Source organism: Scyliorhinus torazame, chromosome 3, assembly GCF_047496885.1.
Source record: "Scyliorhinus torazame isolate Kashiwa2021f chromosome 3, sScyTor2.1, whole genome shotgun sequence".
Lineage (NCBI taxonomy): Eukaryota > Metazoa > Chordata > Chondrichthyes > Carcharhiniformes > Scyliorhinidae > Scyliorhinus > Scyliorhinus torazame.
The window spans coordinates 129,450,709-129,468,235 of record NC_092709.1 but is presented as its reverse complement, the minus strand read 5'-3'; the positions used below and the strand labels follow the sequence as shown (position 1 = coordinate 129,468,235).

Below are 17,527 nucleotides of genomic sequence, written 5' to 3'. Positions count from 1 at the left end.
AGCAGTACATATTGTAAAAGTATGATTTTCATCAGCATGTCTGTGCTGATGCCAGAATTTCTGTATGAAACCCGATATTTCTCAGTACATTAACACAACAGATATCAGGACGCACAATACGCAGGACAGCTATTGGGGCAACAAAATTGTAATGATAAATGAAATCAAGCCTGAAATTAAAACTTTCTCTACTTTAATATTGGCAAGATTGAAGCACCCATTTCAGTTTCAGCTAGAAACTCTGCTCATCCCCTATTTCTCTCTCCCCCCCCCCCCCCCCCCACCCCGGGGGGTTCATTCAGACTGAACCCATTGATGCACAGTATTAGGGTTTTGTTTCACCCCAAGCTGAGCTTTCAACTCACATCATATCTAGCACCACAACTGCCTAGTTCTAGCTTATTGACATTGCCCATCTCTGCCCGTACTTTAACCAACCATTCTTCTTCTTCTAGATTCTCTTCCCATCCTATACGAAGCACATGTTTAGATCTGTTTTCATATCTAGTTTTTCCTGGAACGGGTTGCTAGCCTGTAACCACAGGCTACAGATTGAGAGGCACACTCTGTATAAAGCATGGCTGACCAGGTGTCTCTCCCACTCGTACTTCCTGCTATAGATGTATTGGAAGGATTTACTGGTTGATAATCAACCTGTTTGGCCATGTTATGAATGTGTCCATCAGGTCCTGAAGTGCACCTTGAACCCAGAGCTTCTGGCTCGGAGGCTACCCACTGTGCCTCAAGACCTCCATCCACCAAACATTATTGAAACATTAATTTCATGAGCTTACTGTACACCCCTTTGCCTCTGCTTTCCCATTGAGGATATGCCTTCAATTATCAGATCCGAGCAATATTGAATTATCACCTTAACCCTCGTACTTTCACTATCTCACTCCACCACCTTAAGCCTCCTCAAAGTAGTATTCTTTGGCCATGTCTATGTTATATGCTCCAGTTCTTTTCATCCAGTTCTGTCCCTCACCCAGTATGGGGAGATTTGGGATATTTTGCTGTGTTAAAAATGCAAGTTGCTTTTTCACATATAAGGATTTGAATTCAAGTTTTTGTTGGCCATGAATCAAGTAATTGCTCAAATGTCGAACATGTGATTTTTTTTAATGCAGCTAACTCTAATTAATTGTTGTTTGATTTATATAAAAATATAAATGGTTAATTCACCTCATTTTAATATGCTTCACTTATGCAAACTCTTTCATTGACAGACACACTCGGAAGAGAGACCATTCCAGTGTGAGGAGTGTAAGGCTTTGTTTCGGACACCCTTCTCCCTGCAGAGACATCTACTGATACACAATAGTGAGCAGACCTTCACAGTAACTCTACCCGATGTTTTCCTTTTTTACGACTGCCTTTTAAAATTAAAAGTGCCACAGCTTAAGTATCTTTGCTTGAAAATAGTTGAACTGTTAATGCCACAAAAGTCTACAGGCCTCTTTGACATTTAAGTCCATTGGAAGTGAGGTGGAAGGCTTGAGAACTAGGCCAGATCCTGGTTTCTGCTGTTGGTTTCCTTGGGCTGTGTTTAGTGTGGGACCTTCCTTTGCCCTAAAAATTGTCCCTGACATCGCAGGAGTGAATTCCCATTCTGATCCTTGCATCGACTGGAGTTAGGGTGGCTAGTATGTCAGGCTGAATTAAATAAGTTAGTACGGTTTTTTTTGAAAGAAAGCAACAAACCAAGCACTATGGTTTATTTATAGAGGGATAGAATTGAAAAGTAAAGGAGTTATTTTTAAGTTTGTCTCTGAACCTTGGCCAGTCTATATTTGAACAACATGTAAAGTTCTGGTTTTCATCTTATAAAATAGGATATAGAGGCATTTCAGAAGGCACAAAAAGATTTTCAAGGATGATCCCAGAACCGCAAAGGTGACATCAATCCGGGAACGATGAACAAGCTGGGTCTTGCTTTCTTTGAACGGGGGTAGCTGAGGATAACCAAATATAGGTGTTTAAAAATGATCATAGGTTTGATAGAATAGATGTGGAGATGCCGGCATTGGACTGGGGTGAGCACAGTACGAAGTCTTACAACACCAGGTTAAAGTCCAACAGGTTTGTTTCGATGTCACTAGCTTTCGGAGCGCTGCTCCTTCCTCAGGTGAATGAAGAGGTCTGTTCCAGAAACACATATATAGACAAATTCAAAGATGCCAAACAATGCTAGGAATGCGAGCATTAACAGGTGATTAAATCTTTACAGATCCAGAGATGGGGTAACCAGGTTAAAGAGGTGTGAATTGTCTCAAGCCAGGACAGTTGGTAGGATTTCGCAGGCCAGATGGTGGGGGATGAATGTAATGTGACATGAATCCCAGGTCCCGGTTGAGGCCGCACTCATGTGTGCGGAACTTGGCTATAAGTTTCTGCTCGGCGATTCTGCGTTGTCGCGGGTCCTGAAGGCCGCCTTGGAGAACGCTTACCCAGAGATCAGAGGCTGAATGCCCTTGACTGCTGAAGTGTTCCCCGACTGGAAGGGAACATTCCTGCCTGGTGATTGTTGCGCGATGTCCGTTCATTCGTTGTCGCAGCGTCTGCATGGTCACGCCAATGTACCACGCTTCGGGACATCCTTTCCTGCAGCGTATGAGGTAGACAACGTTGGCCGAGTCGCACGAGTATGTACCGCGTACCTGGTGGGTGCTGTTCTCACGTGTAATAATGGTATCCGTGTCGATGATCTGGCACGTCTTGCAGAGATTGCCATGACAGGGTTGTGTGGTGTCGTGGTCACTGTTCTGAAGACTGGGTAGTTTGCTGCACACAATGGTTCGTTTGAGGTTGCGCGGTTGTTTGAAGGCAAGTAGTGGGGGTGTGGGGATGACCTTGGCAAGATGTTCATCGTCATCAATGACGTGTTGAAGGCTGTGAAGAAGATGACGTAGTTTCTCCGCTCCTATGGACAAGCGCTCCGTATACACAGGATCTGCTCAGACGAGGAGGAGCGTAACAGACATCTACAGACGTTGAAAGATGCCCTCGTACGAACGGGATATGGCACTCGACTCATCGATCAACAGTTCCAACGCGCCACAGCGAAAAACTGGACCGACCTCCTCAGAAGACAAACATGGGACACAACCGACAGAATACCCTTCGTCGTCCAGTACTTCCCCGGAGCGGAGAAACTACGTCATCTTCTTCACAGCCTTCAACACGTCATTGATGACGATGAACATCTTGCCAAGGTCATCCCCACACCCCCACTACTTGCCTTCAAACAACCGCGCAACCTCAAACGAACCATTGTGTGCAGCAAACTACCCAGTCTTCAGAACAGTGACCACGACACCACACAACCCTGTCATGGCAATCTCTGCAAGACGTGCCAGATCATCGACATGGATACCACTATTACACGTGAGAACACCACCCACCAGGTACGCGGTACATACTCGTGCGACTCGGCCAGCGTTGTCTACCTCATACGCTGCAGGAAAGGATGTCCCGAAGCGTGGTACATTGGCGAGACCATGCAGACGCTGCGACAACGAGTGAACGGACATCGCGCAACAATCACCAGGCAGGAATGTTCCCTTCCAGTCGGGGAACACTTCAGCAGTCAAGGGCATTCAGCCTCTGATCTCCGGGTAAGCGTTCTCCAAGGCGGCCTTCAGGACCCGCGACAACGCAGAATCGCCGAGCAGGAACGTATAGCCAAGTTCCGCACACATGAGTGCGGCCTCAACCGGGACCCGGGATTCATGTCACATTACATTCATCCCCCACCATCTGGCCTGCGAACTCCTACCAACTGTCCTGGCTTGAGACAATTCACACCTCTTTAACCTGGGGTTACCCCATCTCTGGATCTGTAAAGATTTAATCACCTGCTAATGCTCGCATTCCTAGCATTGTTTGGCATCTTTGAATTTGTCTATATATGTGTTTCTGGAACAGACCTCTTCATTCACCTGAGGAAGGAGCAGCGCTCCGAAAGCTAGTGACATCGAAACAAACCTGTTGGACTTTAACCTGGTGTTGTAAGACTTCGTACTGTGATAGAATAGAAGCAGCATCTGCTTCCATGTGTTGAGAAGAGCAGAACTAGAGCCTACCGATATAAGATAGCCACCAAGAAACGTGTAGGGAATTCAGAAGAATCTTCTTTACTCGGAGAGTGGGAAGAGTGTAGAACTCACTGCCCACCACGTGGAGTGGTTAAGCTGAATGGATGTGAGGGAGGAGAAAGAAGATTAAGCTGATGGAGTTAAATGAGGAAGGATGAGAGGAGGCTTGAGTGGTACATAAGCACTGACATCGACTGGGTGGGCCAAATGGTCTGCTTCGATGTTTTATATTCCATGAAAAGTGGAGCCTACCTATGAATCCAGGTCTGCAATCTGGCTAAGACAAAAAACCAATGACAGGACACTTTTATTTTTAGTCTATCTCCACACATACACACCCTTTTCCCCCTTTGGGTAATAATGTGGAAGTGATGGAAGGTTTCTTGAGCAGGTTATCGGTCCATGAACTGCGTTATGAACACTCCTTACTTGTCTTTGACCTTCATTAACTGCCTTGCAAAAAGAGAACGACATTGTAGGAAATGCTGACCTTTCCATGTGGTATTGGACTAGAGCCCGTTTGTGCATTCTGGAGGTTCATGTGTGCATAAAAGAGCCAACAGTTAAAAGACAAATGGAAAGTTCTCAGAGGGAGCAACATTCCTCATTCCGCCCACAGCACCAGAAACCGATTAACTGATCACTTATCTCAATCACAGTTTATTCAGTTTTCCTTTGTGTATATTATACTTCGGAAGTGATCCAATGGCTGTGAAATATATTGCGATATCCCATTGGCATGATGATAATATAAAACAAGTCACATTTTTGCTTTCTTCAGACCTTTTCTCGTATTGTTTTTCTCTCTCTCCCTGTTTCTTTTTTCCCCTGGTTCAGCTGATAATTGTATTTATTTGTCCATGTGGGATGTAACAAGTTATCTTTCTTGTTACCATCCAGGTGAACGAACTTTCAAATGTGATCATTGTGATGCAACGTTCAAGAGAAAGGATACTTTAAATGTTCACATTCAAGTGGTACATGATGGGCACAAGAAATACAAATGTGATCTATGTGACAAAGCCTTTGTAACTCCCTCTGTGCTTAAGAGTCATAAAAAGGTACGTGACGTCTTCCAGTAATCATGTTGGTACTGTTATGGGCCAGGGTTTAGAGAACCCCAAAGTGTATCATGGAGTTCACCTGACCCACAACTTTTAATAGATTGTGGTTATGGGGAACACACGGCCCACTCTTACAGGTGTGATGCAACAGAAATCTACAGTACTTTTAAATTAAAACAATGTTTATTTATGAAACCAGTTAACACTTTATAACCCCACGATAAACATCTTACCAACTATCAACACCAATAAATCTCCCAAAGAATACAGTACTCTCGAAGTAACTCTTAATCTTTCCTTGCAACATCCATAAGACAAAAATAACCCCTTTTCCAGAAAGACAGCAGGTTTAACTTCACCGCTGAGAGCAGTTATCACTTTAAAACTAGCAAATGATTTGAAGACATTCCTTTCATGCAGAAAGAAATCAGAATTACACCTGGTTTTGCTGGATGCAGCTTCCAATCTGCAAAATGAAACTAAACCAGCTGCAAGTCCAAAGCAAAAGTAAAAGCAGTCAGCCAGCCCAGCTCCACCCACACTCTGACATCACTGATAAACACCCATTTCTTAAAGGTGCATCCACTACAGCTATTTCTGTGTACCCCCATTTCTTAAAGGTATTCTCACATGACAGTACTGCTTCATAATCGAAAAAGTAAAACTTCAGATGCTCAGGTCTCATTAGTTTAGGACACTGTTAATGATGGCAATGTGTAGTGACCCCATTATTATCAGCCAGAATGGACATAATTGGGCAGTTTCCTTATTTATTACACCAGGAGACTACACTTCTGAGCCGATGAGAGCCTGCATCGCCTCATATTGAGAAGTCCCGAAGTATCGGCACTTAATTGGTCAGCGGAAAACTTTCCCCGGAATCAAGGAGCCCCCGGGGCGGAAAGCCCTCCCCTGAGAACTGTTTGCTAATCAGAGGCCAGAAACTGTCATTGGGGAGCCATGGCTTCTGTGGCTAAAGCACCAAACCAAGATCCTGGATCAACAAAGGATGGCCAGCAATTTGTGCTGAAACTAGCATTGCTAAATGAGAAAGAGTATCAGCTCACTGAGTATGTAGACCACAGCTTAATGCAAGTGCAGATTGTTCTGGCCTGGAGAAAGAAGAGAGCTCCAGAATGTGGCTGCTAATCATGTATTTGGTATTTCGGGAATCTGATTTCAGGTAATAGACTACTGTGTGGACTTGTCTTGAAACACAGAACGATCTAATCTCCCTGATAAATTGCCAAAGATCAGATGCATATACCACCCATATATCACTGAATTTAGACAGCAGCATTCTTCACTCATTTCCCAGCAGATTATTGTAGACTGATACTTATAAAAACAAGTTTAGGAAGTATAGCATAAACTTATCCTTTTTATGACCAACTCTTATGACCAACCTTTCTATGATGCACGAAACCTAACTTGCCACCCAACTAAATTATCCTCATTACAACGGTTGGCAAAGAGAAAATGTTGGAAAATCTCAGCAGATCTGGTAGCATCTGTAGGGAGAGAAAAGAACTAATGTTTCGAGTCCAGCTGACCCTTGACAAAGACAAGATGATAAAGGGTCATCTGGACTCAACGTTAGCTCTTTCCTCTCCCTAGAGATGCTGCCAGACCTGCTGAGACTTTCCAGCATTTTCTCTTTGGTTTCAAATTCCAGCATCCGCAGTAATTTGCTTTTATTTTTTACAACAGTTGCCGTTTGAATCAGGTGTGCTGAACAGGCAAGACTCAACACTTTGTCGAAATTGTCTAAGAGCAGTAGCAATCATCTCATACAAAGTGTAAGAGCACTTCTGACTGTAGTAAGAAAGGTGGTGTCCTTATTTGTTTCAGCAACTCCAGGCTGTACTATGTCTGCAGCTAGACACTTTCAGGATGATCAGATCTCTGCAAGACTTTGCCTGATAGCTGAGGTTTTTAATAAATATTTTTCTTCCCACTGGTGTTGCAGGTTGCTGTAAATTATTTGCCTGTTGTTCTGTCTTTTTTGTAGAGATTTATAAGTTACGCCGCTCATAGCAAACTGATTAGTATTTCTCAGACCCTAAATATAAATTATACTCCGGCTCCAACACCTGGCTTCACATAGTTTAATTCAAAAACATTTCAGAGCCACAACCACTTTAACTTAAAGGACATGTTTAATCTTCCAAGTAATTATTTAGTATCTGTGGGCCAAGCACTTCAATTTGCTTAGTTAATCTTCTTCAAAGATCCCTGTGTTCCAATATGCGTCAGCAACCTGGACAACCTACAGCAGGCACCTCAAACCCCTGGAGATGTACCATCAGAAGCACCTTTTCAGGATTCTTCCAAATCCGGTGGGAAGAAAGATAGTTCAACAGCAGGCTCATCTCCGAAGACAACGTGTCCAACATTGAGAGGCTAATCACTAAAAACCTTTGCGTGGAACAGGACATGCTGTTCATATATCTGACACCAGGCTCCCGAAGCAACTATTCCACTGGAAACTCAGTTATTTGCAGGAGACACCCAGGAGGACAAAAGTAAAGCTTTAAGGATATCCTCTAAACATCGTCAAAACATTCCTCTAACTCCCTGGCTTGTGACTGACCAAAATGGAGAAGGTTAATTCAGGATGGCACCAAACACATTGAGAACCTTCATCGGGAATGTGCAGAAGCAAAGTTGAGGTATTGGAGAGAGCACTTCCAACAACTCATCTACTCAACCCTTCAAGCACCATCTTTCCTGCATGTGATAGTCGGCGGATTGTGCATTGGACTCAGTAGCCATCTCTGAATCTTTCAAACCAGAGTGGAAACAAGTCATCCTCTGTACCGAGAGACTGTCTAAGAAGAAGATGCAAAGCATTTATCAACACTCTTAATATAAGTGATGTGTGGATAATGTTACCTAATTATTCCTTTTGCAGCAGCATAGCCAGCATTTAATTGGCACTTCAATAAATAGTGCGTAAAGTTTCTGTTTTGAGAGCGGATGGCAATCTGGTCGCAAATTGCAATCAGAAATTTCACATGTTTTTCAGAACTGAAATTTTTGCCCAAATTGTGTACACCTCACCAAATGTAAAATCTTGAATGAACCAGTGCAATTGAGCAGCACCATCAAACCGAATTCATTTTATTTATTTAATTTAAAAACAATTCCTTGATATATTAAAAAGTGAAAGCTTGGTGCAGCTTTATAAATGCAGCTGAAAATGAGTATCACACAAAAAATGTTTTTAATAAGTGAGCCAAATCTGCAACCTGTGAATGTCATGATTTCAAATAACTGTAAACAGCTTTTTAAAAAAACTACACAGGGCTATTTACTAGTTTCATTGTCACACAGTAGTCCGTTTCTTAGTAATTATTTTTTGAATATTTAAAAGCTGTTAAAAGATGTCTGTTTGTGCTTTTGCACATAAATCAAAAAGGTTAATTTTAGGAACCTTACTGAAAGCCCACAACCAGGTCGAGTTGGTGGAAACTCGTGATGGGGTGATTAATTCAATCTGGGATGTGGGCAGGGCCAGTTTCCAACACAAAATTTAAACCAGCACAAACGATCATGGGAATGTGATTCGTACTGGTCATAAGTGCTTGCAATTCCTCAATCTTTTGCACTGGTTTGGCTGATTTCTGGAGAATGGTGCTGATTAAACAAATTCAACATAATGGACATTCCAGGTCCAGATTATTAATGTTCTGCATGGCTACAGGTTCATGGCCCTCCAGCACCAGTCGGGTCTTAACTATCAGATGCTGTGATTCATGTGGGATTCGTGTGGGTAACTTGTTTGCCTGAAGTAGTTCACTTAAATACTAAATTAGGTTAGATAGTATTAGATTTAATGTCAGTTATTTCTGCATATTAAAAATCTTTTGTACTTCCCTCTAGAACACAAGTAAGAATATACAAGCTTAGACAAAACAAATTCTTGGATGCCAATCATATTTAAAAGTTGACTTTATTGAAAACAGAATTCAATCCAACATCTATCTAATCGTGAAAACTGTGGCGCCTATTTTAAATGTATGCTTCTGTCAGGGGACTCCCATAATTGTTTGATAAAATGCTCAATGAAGAAAATCAAAAGATATTTTGAATAGATTGAGTAATATAGGGCACGATCTATCATCCTTGCTGCGCCAAACTTGGAACGTGGCAAGGTCACTAAATATCGCGAGAGGCCACTTGCTAGATTTACTGGCCTCTTCACGCCTTGCGAAGATTTCACAAAGCATCGTGCCCTGGATCCCACCCATTGAGGGCGGGGCCCATATTTGCATATTCAAATCAGCAGTTAGTCTCACTTGAATATGTCTATGCCGGATCTATCCAGCACCCGGAGATCTTTCTTTACTTGGTCTTAATATTATTGGGCAACACATTAAAACCGAAAACAGGCAGTTTGTCTATATGGTCAAGGGTAATGTCTGAATTTAACATTTGTGATGCAATTTTTCACTGAGCATGACAAGCAAGAGTAATGTGCTACTTCAATCACTGCATTCTGTCGGTGCCTGACTTGTGGGTGCCTTAATTCGCCCCAGTGGCTTGTAAAAGGACATTGACTTCCAGTAGGGGAGATTACAAATATACTTGAAAGATGTTATTGAACAGTTGGGGTCTAGAATTCCGGGTTGGCCTGAATTATCTTGACATGGGTGGCAGCAGTTTTGGTTGACTAGCAGCAAGGGCATTGGAGTGGTGGGAGGGTGAATACTGTAATTGTGAAAGACAACAGAAGGTTCATGTTCCATGGAGCTACTGCCAATACACAACAGTACAAATTGCTAGACTCCTATGGCATTCTGCAAGCCCTTTTGAACACTCGTATCCGAGGCTATCATGTCATCAGCCTGAACTTGCAAGCTAAGTTTGTATGACAGATGATTGTGCTCCCATTGCAGCACTCAGATGGTGACTGCTTGAGCTGCAACTGAAACTGCGACATTGGCCTTCAGGCATTACACCCTGGTTGGGTCTGCAAATGTGAAAGATGGGCTCCAAGCTCTGTGCAATGCCTTGTGCAGAGTTGGTGCAGGACTCCTCCATGCTCCTTGATATTGCATTTACGCTTTCTGGCAGACCTGCCAATGCTTAAGTGTACATTGATCATAACCATCAGCCTTCTTTCACCTGCCTCATTGAAATTGTTGAGTCCTCTGCAGAGAAAATTGTGTGTACCCTCACCTTCCGGGGAGCTGCCACCTTGCCCAGGCTGAATGTCATTCATGCCCAGTATCTCACCTCATTCACATCCCGTATCTATGCTATCCTGTAAAGTACCCATAGTGTCAATATCTGAGCTGGTGGCTGCTTGTGTGTGCTCAGTGTTTCTTCTTCATTGCTGTCATCTTGCTTATCCGCCTGATTCTCTTCAATCACTGCCTGACCTGGTTAGCGATTGTTTCTGCTGGTTAAGAAAGCTAAAACATGGAGGCACAGTCTCAGGATAAGGGGCCGATCATTTAGGACTGAGACGAGGAGACATTACTTCAAAGAAAAGGTTTGCAAACTTTGGAATTCTGTACCCCAGAGGATCATGGATACTCCATTGTTGAAAATACTTAAGGCTGTGGTGGGAAGTAAAAAGATATGGGGAGCAGTCAGGAAAGTGAAGTTGATGACCTGGATCAGCCATGATCATATTGAATGGCAGAGCAATAACAATGAGCTATGTGGTCTACTCCTATATCTTGTGTTCTTCTTCCAGTTTAACCTAGGTATTAAAAAGAGCGGGGAGATTAAGGAGTTAATATCAGCAGAGAAAAAGTATTGGAGAAACTCAAAGTTCTAAAACCTCAGGCTCTTTTGGACTACATGCTAGGACTACAAAAGAGCGAGCTGCAGAGATGGTGGATGTGGTGGCCATAAATTTCCAAAATTTGCTAGATTCTGGAAGGGCCCAGCAGATTGGAAGTTAGCAAATGTAACGTTGCTATTCAAGAAGGAAAGGCAGGAGAGAGCGAGAAAACAGGGTATCTGTTACTTAAGGATGTCTCAACATCAGACTTAGACAATCAGAGAATGATCAGATAAAGTCAGCATGATTTTACCAAGGGGAAATCCTGTTTCACGGGTTTATTAGGGTTTTTCAGGACGTAACTAGTTGGGTAGATAAAGGGGAACCAGTAGATGTAGTATACCTGGATATTCAAAAGGTGCCATGCAAAAGGTTAATAGGTGAGATAAGGACTCATAGAGCTCGGGCTAATATATTTACATGGATAGAGAATTGGTTAACACACAGGAAGCACAGAGTAAACTTAAATGGTCATTTTCAAGTTGAAATGTGATGAATGGGGACTTCCGGGTGCGGCTATGCAGAGCTAGGTCGCATATTCGGCAGCTCCTGCTTGGAACGGACTTTTGGGCTCTTTACAGGGCCCCCACGGCATTTGTTTGACATTTCCTGGTGTGGGAAGAAGGTTGCAATATTCCCCCGACAGTGTCCCCCAGGAAGGGTATGTCTCTTGGTTGCCAGACACGGCAGAAACAGTAAAAGATTTGGCTGCAACTGCAGGATAAACAGGGCCTCTTCCAGCATGCAGGCGGGGGAAGGGCAAGCTTAAAGCTGCAAGCTGACCTGAGGGCCTGTATCAAAGGTGAATTCTAGCAGCAGAGAGAACAACTGTGAAAAGACCTCATCAAGGCCACTGAAGGGACTTCCGGTTGCGGTGATACCTAGCTAGCTGCACGCTTCGGCGGCTCCAGCTCCGACGGACCTTCGGGCTCTTTTAAGAGCCCCAACGGGGAATTTTTCGACGACGCAACCCGGTGTGGGGTGTGTGAGAAGGGAGTCCCCCCCCAAACGAAGGAGGAAAAAACCGGCGGCGGCGGCTGCAGCGCGAGGAATCGTCGACCAAAGGGTCAGAAAGAGAGAAGTACAAGATGGCGGCGGAGAAAGCGCAGGCGACATGGGGGCCGGAGCAGGATGAAATTGTGAGACAGTGCGTAGAGCTGCTGAAGAGGGAGGTGCTGACCCCGTTGCTACAGGCAATTGAGGGGCTCAAGGAGACATTAAAGACCCAGGAGACAGAGCTCCGTGTGGTGGAGCAGAAGGTGACAGATATTGAGGACGAGATCCTGGGCCTGGCGGTTAAGACACAGACGCACGAGGCACTTCATAAAAAGTGTACTGAAAGGATCGAAGCCCTAGAAAATGGAGCGCGAAGGAAGAACCTTCGGATACTGGGTCTCCCTGAGGGTGTGGAAGGAGTGGACTGTGGAGCGTACGCAAGTACGATGCTGAGCTCACTGATGGGTGCTGAGGCCCCTACGGGCCCCTTGGAGGTGGAGTGGGCAAATCGGATTCCGGCGAGAAGACCAAAAGTGGGAGAACCACCCAGGGCGATAATCTTGCGATTTTACCGCCTTAAGGATAGAGAAGAGGTCCTGAGATGGGCTAAAAAGGTGCGGAGTAGCAGATGGGAGAATGCAGTTTATTCGGGTATACCAGGATTGGAGTGCGGAGGTGGTGAGAAGGAGGGCGAGCTTCAACCGAGCCAAAGAGGTGTTGCATAAAAGGAAGGTGAAGTTCGGGATGCTGCAGCCGGCAAGACTATGGGTCACGTATCAGGAGAGACACCATTATTTCGAGACGGCGGAGGAAGCATGGACCTTCATCAAAGAAGAGAAATTGGATCGGAACTGAGGGACTGATGCTGCAGGAAATGTTATTGTTAATGTTATGGTTGAAGTTAATTGAGAAGTAAATTGGGAAGGGGGGAGACATTGGGGAAATGTGGGCGCCGGTGAGGGGGGAAAGACGGGACATAGTTGGAGAATGGGGAAGGGGAGGGGGAGTGGAAAGGGAGCTGCGCCATAAGAGGCGGGTCAGGTAAAGGGATGTTCCCGCGCCGGAAAGAATAAGGCGGGAAGACAGGCGCAAGGCGGATGGGAGTTCCCCACACGGGGGAGTCGAGGAGTGAGCAGGAGTAGCCGGGGTCAGCTGACTTACGGAAGTAATATGGGGGGGAGCAATCATGCTAGAAAGAGATCTAGCGGGGAGGGAGGGGGGGGGGGACAACTGGGTTGCTGCTGCGGAAATCCAAAAGGAAATGGCTAAAGAGTGGGTGGGCGGGGATGGTGTGCGACGCTGGGGGAGCGAGCGGGAGCACGAAGGCGGGATATGGGACTGGCCTAGAGAAGGTAATGGCTAGTCGACACGGGAGGGGGGCAGGTAGCCCCCTAGTGAGGCTGATCACGTGGAACGTGAGAGGCCTGAACGGGCCGATAAAAAGGGCCCGAGTGCTCGCGCATTTGAAAGGACTAAGGGCAGACGTGTTTATGCTCCAAGAGACGCACCTAAAGGTGGTGGACCAAGTTAGGCTAAGGAAAGGATGGGTGGGACAGGTGTTCCACTCAGGACTGGACGCAAAGAATAGAGGGGTGGCCATTTTGGTGGGGAAACGGGTAGCATTTGAAGCAAAGAACATCGTAGCAGATAGCGGAGGTAGATATGTACTGGTGAGTGGCAGGCTGGAGGGAATGGAGGTCGTGTTGGTTAATGTGTATGCCCCAAACTGGGACGATGCGGGATTTATGAGACGGATGCTGGGGCGTATACCGGACCTGGAGGTAGGAAACTTGATTTTAGGAGGGGACTTTAATACGGTGCTGGACCCGGGGCTAGATAGATCCAGCTCAAGAACCGGAAGAAGGCCGGCATCGGCCAAGGTACTTAAGGGGTTTATGGACCAAATGGGGGGAGTGGATCCATGGCGATTTCTTAGACCTAGGGCTAGGGAGTTTTCCTTCTTCTCCCATGTCCATAAAGTGTACTCCCGGATAGATTTTTTTTGTTTTGGGAAGGTCGTTGATCTCTAGGGTGGAAGAAGCTGAGTACTCAGCCATAGCGGTTTCGGATCATGCCCCACATTGGATGGACCTAGAATTAGGAGAGGAAAGGGAGCAGAGAACACTCTGGCGATTAGATGTGGGACTGATGGCGGATGAGGGAGTGTGTGCAAGAGTGCGGGGGTGTATTGAGAGATACCTGGAGGTCAATGACGACGGCGAGGTCCCTGTGGGAGTGGTATGGGAAGCACTAAAAGCGGTGGTCAGAGGAGAGCTGATCTCCATTGGGGCCCACAAAAGGAAAACAGAGGCCAAGGAAAGGGAAAGATTACTGGGGGAGATTTTAAGGGTGGACAGGGAATTTGCAGAGACCCCGGAGGAGGAATTGTACAGGGAGAGGAGACGACTCCAGACGGAATTTGACCTTCTGACCACCAGAAAGGCGGAGGTACTGTGGAGGAAGGCACAGGGGAGGAGGTATGAATATGGGGAAAAGGCTAGTCGCCTGTTGGCGCATCAATTGCGAAAGAGGGCAGCAGCGAGGGAGATAGGAGGAATTAGAGACGAAAGGGGAGACACGGTGCAAAGGGCAGGAAAGATAAATGAGGTGTTCAAGACCTTCTATGAGGAACTGTATAGGTCTCAACCCCCAGAGGGAGAGGAGGGGATGCGGCAGTTCCTGGACCAATTGAGGTTCCCGAAGGTGGAGGAGCGGGGGGTGGTAGGCCTGGGGGCACCAATTGGGGTGGACGAGGTTATTAAGGGGCTGGGAAGCATGCAGGCAGGGACGGCCCCGGGACCAGACGGGTTCCCGGTGGAGTATTACAGAAAATATGTGGACTTGTTGGCCCCGTTGATGGTGAGGACGTTCAATGGGGCCAGGAAAGGGGGGACTCTACCCCCGACGATGTCGGAGGCGACGATATCGTTAATTTTGAAGAGGGATAAAGATCCGTTGCAGTGCGGGTCCTATAGACCCATTTCATTATTGAACGTGGACGCCAAATTGTTGGCAAAGGTACTGGCATCGAGGATAGAGGACTGTGTCCCGGGGGTGGTGCACGAAGACCAGACAGGGTTCGTAAAAGGGAGACAACTGAATGTTAACGTGCGACGACTATTAGGGGTGATAATGATGCCCCCAGTGGAGGGGGAGGCAGAGATAGTGGCGGCAATGGACGCAGAGAAGGCATTTGATAGGGTGGAGTGGGAGTATTTATGGGAAGTGTTAAGGAGGTTTGGGTTTGGGAACGGGTTTATTAGCTGGGTTAGACTTCTTTATGGGGCTCCAACGGCAAGCGTAGTTACAGGTCGACATAGATCGGAGTATTTCCGACTATATAGGGGAACAAGACAGGGATGCCCGCTGTCTCCATTGTTGTTCGCGTTGGCAATTGAACCTCTGGCCATGGCGTTGAGAGACTCCAGGAAATGGAGAGGGGTGATTAGAGGGGGAGAAGAACACCGAGTCTCGTTATACGCGGATGACCTATTGTTATACGTGTCGGACCCGGTGGGGGGGATGATCGAGGTTATGCAAATTTTGAGGGGGTTCGGGGATTTCTCTGGGTATAGGCTAAACATGGGGAAGAGTGAATTATTTGTGATACATCCAGGGGACCAGAGTAGAGAGATAGAAGGCTTGCCTCTAAGGAAAGTGGAAAGAAACTTCCGATACCTGGGGATTCAGATCGCTCGGAGCTGGGGAACCTTGCACAGACCTAATCTGACACGGTTGGTAGAACAAATGGAGGAGGACTTCAAGAGGTGGGACATGCAGCCTCTATCGCTGGCGGGCAGGGTGCAAGCAATTAAGATGATGGTCCTCCCGAGGTTCTTATTTGTATTTCAATGTCTCCCTATACTAATCACCAAGACCTTTTTTAATAAAATAGACAGGAGCATCACGAGCTTCGTGTGGGCAGGGAAAGTTCCGAGAGTAAGGAGGGGGTTCCTTCAGCGTAGTAGGGACAGAGGAGGATTGGCACTACCGAACTTGGGCGATTACTATTGGGCCGCCAATGTGGCAATGATACGTAAATGGATGATGGAGAGTGAGGGAGCGGCGTGGAAAAGACTGGAGAGAAAGTCCTGTAAAGGGACGAGTTTAGAGGCGCTGGTGACGGCGCCGCTACCGATCTCACCTAAAAGGTTTACCATGAACCCGGTGGTGGCGGCAACATTGAATATCTGGGGACAGTGGAGGCGACAGAGAGGGGTGCGGGGAGCCCTGGTGGGGTCCCCAATCAGGAACAACCATAGGTTCGCCCCAGGAAGAATGGATGGAGGATTTCAGAGCTGGTACCAGTTGGGAATTAGGAGGGTGGGAGATTTTTTTATAGATGAGACTTTTGCGAGCTTGGGAACATTGGAGGAAAAGTATAAGTTGCCCTGGGGAAATTTCTTGAGATATATGCAGGTGAGGGCGTTTACTAGACAACAGGTGAGGGAATTTCCGTTGCTCCCGACACAGGGGATACAGGACAGGGTGCTTTCAGGGGTGTGGGTCGGAGAGGGCAAGGTGTCAGAGATTTACAGTGAGATGAGGGAAGAGGGGGAGGAGTCGGTGGGCGAACTAAAAGGAAAGTGGGAAGAAGAACTAGGGGAGGAGATAGAGGAGGGTATGTGGGCTGATGCCCTAAGCAGGGTAAATTCCTCTTCCTCATGCGCCAGGCTTAGCCTGATTCAATTTAAGGTGCTACATAGAGCACACATAACGGGAGCAAGATTGAGCAGGTTCTTTGGAGTGGAGGACAAATGTGGGAGGTGTGGCGGGAGCCCGGCAAACCACGCACATATGTTTTGGCCGTGTCCGGCACTGGAAGGGTATTGGAAGGGAGTGATTTCGCAGGTGGTGAAGGCCCGGGTCAAACCAGGCTGGGGGTTAGCTCTATTTGGAGTTGCGGATGAGCCGGGAGTGCAGGAGGCGAAAGAGGCCGACGTTGTGGCCTTTGCGTCCCTAGTAGCCCGGCGCAGGATCCTACTCATGTGGAAGGAGGCGAAACCCCCCGGACTGGAGGCCTGGGTAAATGATATGGCGGGGTTCATTAAACTGGAGCAGATAAAGTTTGCCCTGAGAGGATCGGCTCAAGGGTTCACCAGGCGGTGGCAGCCATTTCTCGACTACCTAGGGGAACGTTAGAGGGAAGACAGATGACCAGCAGCATCAACCCAGGGGGAAGGGGGGGGGGGGGGTTAGTTTAGTTTAGGTCAAAGATAAAGGGGTTTTGTTACTTGTGTATTGTTAAAAATTTCTGTATTATTGTTGCGTTTGCTTTGTAAGAGGGGAAAAATTGTTGTTTGGGAAAAAAATTTCAATAAAACATTAAAAAAAAAAGAAATGTGATGAATGGAGTGCTGCAAGGATTTTGTCGTGGGCAACTTCTCAACTATTTACAACCTCTATTCATGACTTCAAAGAAAGACAGAGTAATGTACCTAAATTTGCTGATTATACAAAGCTAAGTGGAAATTTAAGACGGAAGGGGTTCAGGGAGGGAGGCAGAAGACAGGAAATTATAGGCCAGTTAGCCTGAGTCCATTGTTAAAGATAAGATTGCGGAGTACTTGGAA

At 46.2% G+C, this 17,527-nt stretch overlaps 1 protein-coding gene and 1 long non-coding RNA gene across 5 annotated transcripts in view; one reads left to right on the top strand and one right to left on the bottom strand.

The window, feature by feature from the left end:
* Window positions 1–17,527, top strand: part of prdm5 (PR domain containing 5) — a 581,469-nt gene that overhangs the window by 313,941 nt on the left and 250,001 nt on the right. For 3 of the 4 annotated variants that reach the window (XM_072496195.1, XM_072496194.1, XM_072496196.1), the window contains 2 exons: window positions 1,230–1,323; window positions 4,998–5,158. The exons of the other annotated variant lie outside the window; for it this stretch is intronic. In XM_072496195.1, coding sequence (XP_072352296.1) covers window positions 1,230–1,323; window positions 4,998–5,158 — 255 coding nt within the window. The remainder of the gene's footprint in view (window positions 1–1,229; window positions 1,324–4,997; window positions 5,159–17,527) is intronic. 4 annotated transcript variants of the gene reach the window in all.
* The window catches only part of LOC140408675 (uncharacterized), a 176,979-nt gene that overhangs the window by 22,653 nt on the left and 136,799 nt on the right, over window positions 1–17,527 (bottom strand). The window lies entirely within an intron of this gene.